At 38.4% G+C, this 13910-nt stretch overlaps 1 protein-coding gene across 2 annotated transcripts in view; it reads right to left on the bottom strand.

Moving 5' to 3' along the window:
- SMARCC1 (SWI/SNF related, matrix associated, actin dependent regulator of chromatin subfamily c member 1) overlaps positions 1–5811 on the bottom strand; it is a 136871-nt gene extending 131060 nt beyond the window's left edge. Inside the window, exon 1 of one of the 2 annotated variants that reach the window (XM_032458623.1) lies at positions 5540–5811. In XM_032458623.1, coding sequence (XP_032314514.1) covers positions 5540–5734 — 195 coding nt within the window. In that variant the 5' untranslated portion in view covers positions 5735–5811. The remainder of the gene's footprint in view (positions 1–5539) is intronic. The other variant, XM_032458622.1, reaches the window with a different exon arrangement.
- Between the last annotated feature and the right edge of the window lie 8099 nt (positions 5812–13910).

Below are 13910 nucleotides of genomic sequence, written 5' to 3'. Positions count from 1 at the left end.
ATTTTTATTTGTTCAGGTGCACTAGCTTTCTACTCTACATGAAACAGCTAGCATGCAGTTAACTTTGCTGAAGACTGGTATTTTGTTGGAATGCTTTATTTTACATGAAATCCTCTAGATCAAAGGTTGGGAAAATCGAGCCCACAGCCTATTTCTGTGTGGCCCACAAGCTAAGAATGGTTTTTACATTTTTAAATGGTTGGGAAAAAATTCGAAGGAATAATAAAATTTCATGACACAAGAATATCTCAGAAAATTCAAATGTTAGTACCCATAAATAAAGTTTTATCAAAATACAGTACACTCATTCGTTTACACATTGTCTCTGGCTGCTTTCCTGCAACAGCAGAGTTGAGCAGTTGTCACTGAGACTGTGTGGCCCACAAAACCTAAATATTTACACTCTTGCCCTTTATAGAAACTGTCTGCCTATCTCTGCTAGACTAATCCTTTTTATCCTTACAAAAGCTTTTATATTAAGGGTGTCCTGTAAAAACACATTTCCATAAGGCTAGGAAGTGAAACATGTATGCCAGATAGAAGTCAAAAACTGGAAACAAGTTTCATACAATTTAGCACATAAGTGTCAATTCTGTTAGTCTAAAATAATGGTTCTCAAATTTTAGCCTCACTCTCAGAGCTTCTAATGCAATAGGTCAAACCCAAGAATGTGCATTTCTAACAAGTTCCCACATGACACTACTGGACTGGGAACTACTCCAAGTACCACTGGACCTCAAAAAAAAAAAATCCATCTCACGTATTATTACATATCAGTAAAGAACACACTTTATTGTAATTTAAAAGTTAAGCAACTTTTACATGTCAGAAACTACTTACAATTCCCCTTTCCTACGATGCCAATTCCCATAATCACCATCAAGTTTACCTTTTTGACGACTATACACTTAAGTGAAAATTCAACATCAGCTTTTTTTCCAATTTACTCAACACAGGACATCTTTAATAATACTCAATTAGTAAGTAATCAGTAATACTCAACATAGTGTAATCTTTAATAAAGAACAAGCTCAAGTTTATCCTACAAACTAGCGAAATATACTGTACATACCCACACGATAACTTTATAATCTTTTATAACTACAAGCTTCTCAAAGGGGTCATATAAAGCACATGGTAAAGCAACATAAAAAACTAATAACCATAAATGTAAAGCAACATAAAAAACTAATAACCATAAATGTTTATTTTTCAGATATCTGTAGATAACTGAACACCACCAAATCCTAAAACCGAAAGAGAAACCATTTGGAAGAAGGCTGTTCAGCTAAAATCAAATCAACCCTTCAGGCAAAAAGTAATTTTTAATGACTTTTATATACGTAGCTTTGTATATATTCTAAACTTTACTATTATCTATACATATTTCATTTACTATATTGTCATTCAGAATAAGAAAGGTTTCATGTGGACAACCTTAGAGTCTCAGAATAAAGACAGCCAGGTTCAAAGTGCAGTCAAAATGATTACTTGAGACATTTTAAAATCCAACTTTTAAACTATAAAATGCTTAACTCTCTTTAGATACTTTCTCCAAATCACCCACAAAATTTATGAAACATGAAAACGTATGTAAGAGATGACATACTCATAATGAAATGAGACTGAATGAAATCTGACACTAACATATTAGTGTAAACTATACCTCATATTCACTCAAAAGGCAACCAGTGTATGACTACATGGTTTTCAAATCAACTTTTTAAAATTTCAAAATAGTAATATTCTATTTAATCAATAAGAATGAAGCAGGCTCATCAGAAGATACATGGTAAAAATATCAGTACCACCTCAAATTTACATAATTCTATCTGCAAAGTCTATGTAGTGATTTGAACAAGTCTATGGGAGTCTCAGTCTTACTACCAATTTATAAATGAAAAAATGAAAAATTAAAACGTAGAAATCAAGTGATCCGCTAAAGGACACCACCAATTAGCAGCGAAAAGTACTAAACTCACATCTTCTAAACCAATGTAATGTTCATTCCCACTATCCCACAATGATATGAGTTCATTTCAACTGCTTCCAAAAATCTCACCTAAACATAAAAAGCTCGTAACAGCTTTCAAAATACTGAATCCTGATTAAGGGTTAAAAAAGTCGAATGATTATACAGACTACTTCAGTCATAAACATTTTATCTTTTCATCAACAACAAAAAAAGCTCCACAGCATGTTTTGCTTAAAACAACAAAATTTTTTAGTCTCAAGTATTCTGATTAAGAAAGAAGATATGTTTAGAAAGTTTATCAATAAATTTGCTTTATATTATCTGTGACATTATTAAAGCAACAATAACAATCCCTAAACAATTACCCTAAACAGTTCTATTGTAGCAGATGTCCCATTAAAAAAAACTGTCTTAAACTGTTAAATATTTTCTGTAAAGGGCACTGAAATGCCTTCCTTGGGCAATTTAGTCTATTTTAATAAGGTACCTTGAATCTACATCATCTTTAAACCATCCTGAAATCTTATTTGAGGAGTAAGCCGAACTTCAAGAAGAAAGTTACCTGGAAACTTAATGGCTTACAGATATACTTCATCTCCAAGGTATCTGAGTTGAATCAATTTGAGGTCAAGGTTTTATCATCTGAAAACCACTCAGAAACTATGGACAGAAATACATCTCTCATCTTTATCAAAGTTAGGATGAAAGATATGTATGCAATAATACAAAGTAGGCAGCTTAGGTATATAAACAAGCTTCTGCATCACTAGTACTTAAAATGCAACCTCAGGCAGTTAACCTTCCTACACTTAAGTTTCCGCTTACCTAAACTGGTCACCTCCTCTGGACTCCTTTTGGCTAGCTGAAGCTCATCCCTGTCAAAAAATATTCTTTCTCTCCCTTCTGTATTACTAAGTCAAATTTATCAACAAAGCCTTAATAAATAGGTTCCTAGACTAGTTAATCTGTTCATTCATTGAACAAATATTTACTGAGCACCTCCTATGTGCATTCAGAAGACAAAAACAATGCAAGGAAGTTCTCTTTTAATTTGAAATCATCTGGGTTTTTACAAGTTGGTGCTTGTGTCTACCTTTTCCACAACATTGTGAGTTCCTTAAAGAAAGGGATTACGTGTAAAGGAAAAAAAAATAATTAGGGTTTAGAGCCAGGCAGACTTTCCTTGAATCACAAATCTGCCACTCCTAACTGTAATCTTAATGACGTTACTTAAACTGGAGCCTCAGGTTTCTCTCACCTGTCAAATGAAGTATATAATACCTATAATTCAGGACTGTTGTGAGGATTTAAGTGAGTTATGTTTTAAATGCCTGGATAAGGTAGATGCACAGTTGTTCACCAAATGTATGCATAAACCCATCAATAAAAATGGTACTACCAATGTCATGTTTATTTCATAGAGTTGAAAATGCAGCATGAAATGCACTAGAAAAGTTTAGTTAAGTCCCATCAATGTGCATACCAAGTAGAGATATATCGTGTATAAAATAAGCAAAGAACTTTCTGGTTAATACTTTCACCACACCAACAACACTTTCAGAGGCTGATAGGATTCTGGCTGTCAGGCACAAGGGATATACAATTTTGAATCTGAGTAGGCCCAAGAAATACACTCTGGTTTTTTGAAACTCTGAGAAGTCAAACCTAACTTTAACTTTGTCTTTAAGGCCTCAGGGACACTGAGCCAGTATTAGCCAACTGGCCTCAGCACTCTGGGACAAATCCTGCAGTCAGCCTCACAGCCACTTCCTCATCCACCCAAACAAATCTCTGAAAGACTATCCAAGCCTAAAGCTGCCCTCTTAAAATTGAGCCCAAAGAGATGCACAGAGTTTGGAGAAGTCGAAATTACTATTATTGTATTTCCACTTTTCTTTCCCCTTCCTTGATATCCAAGGGAATATTCCTCCTGAGTATTTCTTTGTTAAAGCTATACTTACATGTCAATTATATTTCAATAAAACTGGGGGAGGGGGGGGTCCCAGAATGGTGATAAAATACATTAAGGCACATTAATTTAAGACCCAGTGTACTGGCTCAAGGGTACATGATAAAAAATATTTTCATAATATAAATATATTTAATTCCCTTAGCTATTACCAGAAGCTCAACTACCTGCACAAAAGTAACCACATTTGCTCGTCTTTTTTTTTTTTTTTTAATGGAAGTACTGGGGACTGAACCCAGGACTTTGCACATGCTAAGCACGCACTATACCATTGAGTTATATCATCAAAAAGTGACCAATTTATCACTGTATAAGGAAGAACAATATCCTCCTCTACTTACATGAAGATGAGAATAGTCTACAATCCCAAATGTGACTCCAAAATTTCGTGGGGGGTGGGGGGAATTCAAATCATAAGAAAATAAACCGTAAATTAAAATATAAATTGTCTCACTTCCTGAAACTTCAGATTAGAAATAATCATTTTTGAAAGCATTACAGTGTAATGTCAAAATAACCCAAGATCCTTGCCCTTGTCTAACAACTTCCAGAAGCTGAAAGACTTCACTGCACTGAACACCCCAAATCGGTCGGTTCCTAGACTATCTTTTCATTCATTCAACATTTACTAAACAACTACTAAAGGCTAGGACACGTTGTAGGGAACAGGCCTGACAAGGTCCTTGCCCCAGTGCTATGGTCCACAATAGGGGAAGTAGAGAACTGAAAAGGATGTTCCGGAAATTCGGAGGCAGAGGGATTATTTTTGGCAGTCTGCTTCCTTATACATTCTAAGGGAGTCACTCCTATATATTTACGTGAAGAGGAAGCTAAAAAACATAAACAAGGGGCTAAGTCACAGCTTTCAATACCACTGACTTAGTGGAACTTACATTCCAAAGGTAGGAGAAACAGGTAAATGAAAAGAATCTCTAACAGTGGTATGAAGAAAATAAAGCTGATATGAAGTGGGATGATCTAACAAAAATGGGGTTCGTTAAGAAAGATCTCGCACGAGGTACAGGTGAACATTAACTCTTGCACTCACACTATACATAACCAGAAGTACTGTGACGTAAAAGCCGTCATTTTTTTTATATAGTTCTCATTTAGACTGTAATTCGTTGTATTAACTTGTTACTAACGTCCGAGTATGGTCGGTATGGTTTATCAACAACAGGTAGTAAAACCTTAGTCACCTCACTTGACTTTGAAGACTAGTCTCTAAACAAAACTTGCACTTGCTTTTTACAGCTTTGGCTCAGGCAGTTTCAATAATCATTGTTCACACACATCAAGTAGCCAACAAAAGAGGAAGATTCACACCCTCCGCGTTGCTCAGCTCGTTCTGCTGCTGCACAGCAATGAGCAGGGGCTTTCGCCGGGGTGCGTGGGCTCCAAGGAATGGAGCCCCGAGGGCCGGTGGCGCCCCGGGCGCCCGCGAGAGCGCACCGCGGGGGCGTGGTGGGCCCGGTGCCTGCCTTTGTTGTCCCTCGTGGCGCGCGGGGGGAGGGGCGGCCCGAGGCCCGCGAGGCCAGTAGCCGCCCCCGACCCCGTCGCGTGGCCTCCCGGCCCCTACGGGCGCGCGAACCCACCTTCTTGTAGTGCTTGCCCAGCCAGACCCGCACCGAATCCAGCTGGGACACCGTCTCCGGGCTCTCCCAAAACTTGCTGGCCGGGCCCCCGTCCTTCCGCCGATAAACGGCTAGGCCCGCGGCCGCCGCCGCGCCTCCCGCGCCCGCAGGGCCCGCCGCCGTCCCCAGCCCGCTGCCGCCCGCCGCCGCGGCCATAGTCGCCGTCCGTCGTCCCCGCCGCCCGGCCTGCCCCGGCCCTCGCGGCGTTCCCCGTTCGGAACCGCGCGCGCGCGCGCGTAGCCGCCACAGCCGCCTCCCGGCCCCGCCCAGCCAGCCCTCTTCCGGCGCGGATGCCCGGCCCCGCCCCTTCTCGGGACCGGCGCCCTAACCGACGAGGGCACGCGCACACGCATGCGCAGCACTCGTGCCAGGCGGGCCGCTGACGAGCACCTTCGCCCGCCTCTTCCGCCAGCTCGCAGACTGCTCACCCTCTCCGCCACCCAGCCTCGGCCTCTGCGAGTCTGGCACTTTCCCAGGTTCCTGTGTGGAATCGTTCTGCGGGCTACAGCTGCACGGAGGTTCTGTGTCATCGCCTGCCACGGCTGGGGAGAAACGGGCTGGTGTGAGATCTTCCGAGGGGAAAGCCCCTTTAGAGTGTCGCGTGCTGGCGGAGGAACTCACACTCCGGGTGGAAATCTGCGCCTGCCCCGGCTTGCCCTTAGACCTTCTGCACGAGGCACCTGTCGGCCTTTGTAAACCCATTGGGGAACGCCACCCCGAGATTCTTTGGCTTCACACACTTTCCTCCCCTTCATGGCCTCAACCACACCAGCACGTTCCTGCCTTGGGGCCCTTGCACCAGCTGTTCCCGCGACCTGGACAGTTCTTCCCCTCTAATAGTCTCTGAGACGCTTTTAGAGTCATAGCTTAGATACTTAAGAAAAGCGGTCCCTGACGATACGAGCTTGAACAGTTAATCATACTCGACATTCTCTGCGTAGCACTCCCCACGACCTGGTATTTTTCTTATTTTCTTACTTTACGCATAAATTATATGGGAGCCTTGTCTTATTCACAGGTGTACCCTCAATGCTGGGAACAGAGCCTGTTACCTAACAGGTGTTCAATAAATATTTGATGAATGAATGAATGAATGAGTGACTTACAGGGAAACAGAGAGGTTTTAAATTACTAACAAAGTATGATTGGCCGTTACAGAGTTTTGAACATAATACTATCTGACCCCAGAATAGCAGGTGACTAGTTGGTTGTGAGAAAGTCCGGTGAGTTATGAAACCAACATTAAGAATGAATAGCATGTGATCAGGGAGGAAAGGAGATTTCAGACACACTGAATAACTGGAACAAAGGCAATGAATTGTGAAAGCATGCAGAGTGAAACTCTCCTTAAACCCATGGAGTGAAAACAGAGATGTTACTTGGGGTGGCAGTGAATTTTGACTATCTTCTAAGCATTGAGAAACCAGCTTGAACAAAGAAAATGACATGACCAGATTTATATATTGGGAAGTATCAGTTGCAGCAATGTAAATGCTTCAGTAGAAGAAAGACTGAAGAAAAGATGACCTGATGTCTAGGACAGAAACAATGAGAATAAGATATGAGTAAAACATGAATCATGCTCTCTAGGATCTCAGACTTTAGAAATAATGATAATAGCTGGTGTTTATGGAGCAATTATTGTGTGCCATGCTGTGTGCTAAGTACACCTACATTAGTGCAAGTAAGGAAATCGAGGCAGAGAGATATGAAGTAACTGGCTTTCAAGAGTCAGTCCTGGAGCCAGCCCCTCTTCCCAACTACAATATCTTTTCTCTTCTTTCTTCCCTTCCTTCCTTTTTTTTTTTTTTTTTTTTCTTTTAATGGAAGTAGTGGGGTTTGAACCCAGGACCTTATGCATGCTTAGCGTGCACTCTACCACTCAGCTATACCCCTCCCCTACTACAGTGTGTTTTCTGTTAATAGTATGAGAGTAGAGCAGACAAAATGCACTGGAGGAGTTCAAAAAGCTATTTCATTTGCCTAGAGCCATAGAGAGGGAGCTTAGTTCTTCCAATGCACTGGTATTCCCACTTTTTTGCTCATATAACTTAGAAAATAATTTGGAAAACCATATGCCTTTTTTTTTTAGGAAAACATCTAAAATTTCTCATCAAAGGTTGAACAATTGAAGAGCACATATAAAGACGGACATTTTTTAATGAAATGGTTACATCACATTTTTTAAGTTTTTATTTTGAAATAATATCAAACTTACAAAAAAATTGCAAGTACAGTGCAAAGAATGTTTCCTTTTCCTGAACCTTTAGAGAGTCACTTGCTGACGTGATGCCCATGAGTCTCAAAAATGTTACTGTGCATTTCCTACAGACAAGTGTATCCTCTTACATTATCACAACACAACCATCAACACCAGGAAATTAACATTAATACTATCCTCAGACCCCATTCACGTTTTCCCTGTTGCCCCCATAAGTTCCTAATACCAAAGTTTGCAGTTCAGAATCATGCACTGCATGAGGTAAAGGTTTCAAATCTCCTCCCATCTGGAAGAGTTCCTCAGTCTTTAACTTCCACAACGTTGGTAATTTTGAAGATTACATGTCAGTTATTTTATAGAATGCCTCTCAATGTGAGTTTGACTGATGTCCTTCATGCTGTGTTTTTGTCACTGCATACAATCAAGTGGCACATAATTTAATATCTTCCATTACTTTGATGACTTGATTGAGAGTATCTGCCAGGCTTCTCTACTGTGAAATTATTTTTGCCTTTGTAATTAATTAGTATTTTCTGGGGAGTTATTTTGAAAGTATGTAAATATCCCATTCCTCATCAAACCTTCCATATATTTTTATTAGACAAACTTAGGTGCTTCCAAACTTGACTAAATACATATTTGTAACTTCCTTCTCTAAAAATTGGAACTCTAATTGCTATTATCCTTACTATATTTACTTATTTATCAGATCTCCTATATGTAACCAATTCCACGCTGGCTTCCCTCCCACATAGGTACCCCCTACCCATCTTGACTCCTACATCCCCATGCTAAGCCACTCTGATATGCTTACATCTACCTTTCTCACTCCATCTAATGGCTTTAGGACGGAATTATTTGAGAAGAGATGGTAGGGGACTAGAAAAATAAAGAACACATTACTCAAACCTAAAGAAGTCTAAATATATAATAATTTGGTGGCCATAATAGAATACAGAAAGTCCTCTCTGCACGAGTGCAATACCATAAAAATGACTGTAGAAGCAGAAACTATGCAAAGCAAAATTAATACTCAATGGAGAAAGTGAGAATTATTCCATGGCGTTTAAACTTTTTTATCAAGACATTTTAGACCCTATTGGTTTTAAATGTATAAAGGAATGGATAGTTAATAGTTAAATTTATTTAGTACACTATACTTTAAAAAATTAGAAACATTAAGAATGATCACATTTTATTTATTGGTGAAGAACTTAACCAACAGTAGTTTGACCTTATTATATACTTTATAAGCGAGCATTTTTTTTAACGTTTTATCAAATTATTATGCCCCTTTCTAACTTTGGATCGGCTTCCAACATTTTGTACTTCACACCTTTAATGTGAAACTTTTTGCAGATGTCACTTCATCTAAGATGTCTTCATTCTTTTCTTCACACTTTCCTCATTTATGTGGATAAGTTTGGCTTCACGAGTTCCTCTGGTTGTATATCTAAGGTTTCTCAAAGACTGTCAGTGTCAACATTTCCCTGGTCAGCTGTTTCTTCTAAAATGTTATACACATTTGATTTGAATTTCACTTGACATCAGTAAGATATAAAACAAAAATCACATGATCATCTCAATAGATGCAGAAAACATTTTGACAAAATCTATCATGCTAAAAACATGTTAAAAATAATCCTTTCATTTTAAAAACAGTCAACAAATTTGAAGTAGAAGGGAACTTCTTCAACTTGATAAAGGGCATCAATGAAAAATCCAGAGCTAGCATCATACTTGATGGTGAAAAACTGAATGCTTTTCCCCAAATATCAGGAACAAGGATGTCTGCTCTCACCACTTCTATTCAACATTGTACTTGGGTTTTTGTGTGTGTTAAAATATATGTAATAATATTTACCATTTTAACATTTTAAACATTTTTCTTTTTTTAATGTTTAGTAAGCCACTATTTTATTTGGGGGGGGAATTATGTTTATTCATTTATTTTTATTTTTTATTTTTTTTAGCAACTACCATGGCATTTATTAGGTGTCAGTAAGCTTCACAATCAGTTTCATGATCAGAAAATAAAGCTAGATCTCAATGTGTTTTCTTTATAAAATTGTTGAATTTCTGAATATTCATTTATTTTTTAGTGAAGAGGGTGGGGATTGAAACCAAGACCTCATGCATGCTAAGCACATGCTCTACCACTCAGCTCCACCCTCCCCTTCCATTTTAACATTTTAAAGTGTAGAATTCCATGACATTAAGTACATTGACAGTGTTGTGCAACCATCACTGCTATCCATCTCCTGAGCTTTTTAATCCTCCCAAACAAAAACTCTATCTGAAACCTGTTTTTAATTTTTTTTGGGGGGGTGGGGAGGTAATTAGATTTATTTATTTATTTAATGGAGGTACTGGGGATTGAACCTAGGACCTTGTGCATGCTAAGCATGCACTCTACCACTGAGCTACACCCCTCCCCGCTGCCACCTGTTTTTATAAATAAACTTTTATTGGAATGCAGCCATGCTCACTTCTTTATGTATTGTCTACAGCCGCTTCTGTGCTACAGTGGCAGGACTAAATAGCTGTGACAGAGAATGTATGGCCTGCAAGCCTAAAACATTTTCTATCTGACGCTTTAGAGAAAATATTTGCTTAGGCCTAGTCTTTGATACATCTTAGAAAAGCCTTTTTGGTATCCTTCCCAGAAACTGAGAAAGCTAATGACTGTAACAACTGGTAAACAATCATGTAGTTTCCAGTGCTTTTCTCTTCCTCAAAATCGAAGAAACCTATATCCTTTTGGGTAAGATTTATTTCCCTCTGTACACTGTTTATGAGATTCATCCATAATGTTGCAGGTACCAAGTTTATTCCATTTGGTTATTAGTTAATTTGTCAACTGGGTTATTGCTCTTTTTATTACTGAGTTGTAAGAGTTCTTTCTATATTCTGGATACAAGTCTCTTATCAGATAAATAATTTGCACTTATATTCTCTCATTCTGTGATTTTTTTCATTTTCTTGTCAGTATATTTTGAAGCACAAAAGATTTCGATTTTGATGAAGTCCAACTTATTTTTCCTTCTGTTGTCCGTGCATTTTTCTAAGAATATTTTGCCAAACCAAGGTCATGGAGGTTTGCCCTCATGTTGTCTCGTAAGAATTTTGTAGTTTTAGCTCTTAGCATGTACAAGGTCCTGGACTCACTCCTCAGTACCTTCATTAAAGTAAATAAATAAATAAGCAAACCTAATTACCTCCCCTACCAAAAAAAAAAAAAGTCAACAATGCCAGTAACAGGATAAATCAGCACCACATGCCAAACAATGAGAAGAATATAGTTCACTTCTGTGACATTCCTGCCAAAATGCTTGACTTAAATCTAATCATGAGGAAACATCAGAAAAATCCAAACTGAGAAGCAGTCTACAAAGTAACTGGCTTGTGCTTTTAAAAACTATCCAGGTTGGGACAGATAAGGAAAGACTTAGGAACTGACAAATATATGTAACACATGACCCTATACGTTACTGGGACAATGTGGTAAAGTGTCAACAATAGGGGAAATTGGTAAAGGATAATACAGGAGCTCTTGCACTATTCTTTAAACTTTTCTGTTTGTGGAATTATTTCAAAATCTTAAAAAAACTTAGATATAGTTCACACTATAGTCCAAGGCTTATGACAAATTTTTGATATAACAACAGGGATAATATCTTTATAAAGATCAAACCAGGTTTAATAATTTTTTAATGGGCTGACCAGAGTTATGGCTCCAAGACCATTTCCAGTCTCATTCTCTGAGCCTATGAGGCCTGGGAATCTAATAGAAGTGCAGAAGCTGCTGACACTGAAACATAAAACACACACTCAGAGGGAGAGTGATGGCATCACTTCTAGATCCCGTATGAATCTTATTTGGAAGAAACTGGGGAAGACTCACTGCTCAGAAAGCCTCCTGGAAACCAAAGGGACAAAAGCTTGCTAAGGAAGTCTAAAGCCCAGGGTCCTGGGGAAGTTTCCGTTACCTAAGGGAGTTTAGGATACAGTTTGGATTAAAGTGGAATTCAGTAAATAATTAATAAAAAATGTTATTGGAGTGCGATGTACTAACAGAAATGCATACAAACAAAAGTGTAGTGCTCATCAGATTACACCAAAGTGGACATCCTTGTGTAACCACCACCCAGCTGGTGAACTGGAGGCAGCCTGGGAGCCCCTCTTCCAGGTCTTCTCCAATCACTGCCACTTCTAGGTCCCAGAGATGACTGTTTTCCTGACATACTGCTGCGCCAGAGATTGGTTTTACCATTTCTCATAATACTTTGAACTGATTAGGGGTTTTAGCAGTGAATTTTACTTTTCAAATTCAATTCTCTTTTGTTTTTCTGCATGTGAATAATGCATACCCAAGGTAGAAATTTTGAGAGTTCATTATCTGTCTTAAAACTTTTAATAAATGGCATAGTTCACAATGGTGAATTTCACAGCTCAATTTTAAAAGCTCTTTCCCTTGGTAATCACTCTGAAAAGACTCCATATGCCAATTCATACTGATTCTATGATGAGACCACAGTAATATGCTAAGGTTTTAGTAGCACAGGGAACTGCCATTCCCACATGACAGCATCAGATAAATGAAGTTAAAATGAGCCACTGCCTACTTAAACAGAAGTTAAACATAATTACTGGCTTCAGACTCAGCATGAGTAACCAAATATTCCTTGCAGTCAGTGACTCTTGACTAATAGCCACTACCACTAGAATTAACGTAGTAAAGATGAAAATGGCAAAATCTGACAACTGGTCAGAGCAGAAGGGTGCTCCCATCTATGAATCCCTCCTCTCCTCATTCTCTGATTCCCCTAGCAGGGGTTAAGACAAAGGCCCATAAGCATTTGAGAATAAAATAAAGGTAAGAGTCAGAAAAAGAATCCTATCTGGTGTATATCACCAAAAGAGTTAACAAGCTATATGATTTTTCAAGGTTAACTGTTAGCCAGAAAGATTCATTAAGTCTTCAACAACAGTAAAGACAATAACTTGTATAAATCTAGTTGTCCTAAGATCCTGTGAAGGCCCTCTAGCTGCGTATGTCCTGCTTGAATCCTCATTCTGTGGCTGTAACAGTCATATTCACATCTAACCAATTCCCATCAATTAAGGATGATCTGTAAAAAATCTAGCCTCCGAGTCTGCTTCCTAGATCTATCAGGCAGTCAAATACATCCTTAGCAACTATTTTGAGTAGCTGAAATTCTAAACACCATAGAAGTTTTTAAAATTTGGTAATGGATCTTAGATGAAAGATCTTAAGTCAACTATCAAAGAAATGCATTCTAGCTTCCTGAGACCGACAGAAGTGCTACAGTGAGTTCTACGGTGAAAGTACAGTAGTGAACGCTGCTGACCTCTAGTGCTTAATAGAAGAATTACATGTCCCACTCAAAAGACCCAAAACACGGGACTTAACAAAAAACCCCTCTGACTTGGCTGGCCACTGATTTCCCTGGTGTGAGGGTAAAAAGCAGGGAAGTTTTGAAGTATTGTTATCATCTTATATATATTTTTTCTGTTTACCATGTTTTCTTTGCTTCTCTTTTCTCATATCCTGCCTTCTGTTCAATTAATAAGTTTTTTTTTTTCCATTGACTGGCTTGGGAGAACTGTTTCTATTTTTTTTAGTAGTTATACTTAATTTCTTTTATACTATAAGTAAAAATTTCTAAAATCCTAAGTTATTTACTATCTTATCTTCCTCCTGAATAACACCTGACTCCATGATTGCTCTAAGGATTAGGGGCTGGTTCATTTGCCATGGTGTATTTATTCAACAATTGTATTTTTAATTTCTGGGACTTCTAACTGGTTCTTCAAATATTTACTTTTACCATTTCATTTATCACCACTTTTATTTCATAATTTCTTATTCTATTAACAAAGGTATCCTCCTTTTGTATCTTTGAAGATTCTAAACATTTATTTTAAAGTTTTTATCAGGTCACTCCATTAGTTTCACTTCAACTACAGAGAATTCATCTCTTGATGCTGGTTTTGTTGGTTATTTTTTCTTTGGCTAGGTTTTCTTGTATGTTTTGGAAGCTTAACTTCTAAGCTCCTCATGAATGGAAAAAATTTCCCCACACATGT

The sequence above is a fragment of the Camelus ferus genome, chromosome 17 (genome assembly GCF_009834535.1).
Source record: "Camelus ferus isolate YT-003-E chromosome 17, BCGSAC_Cfer_1.0, whole genome shotgun sequence".
NCBI lineage: Eukaryota > Metazoa > Chordata > Mammalia > Artiodactyla > Camelidae > Camelus > Camelus ferus.
The sequence above is the reverse complement of the archived record's forward strand: the minus strand, read 5'-3'. Positions and strand labels throughout refer to the sequence as shown.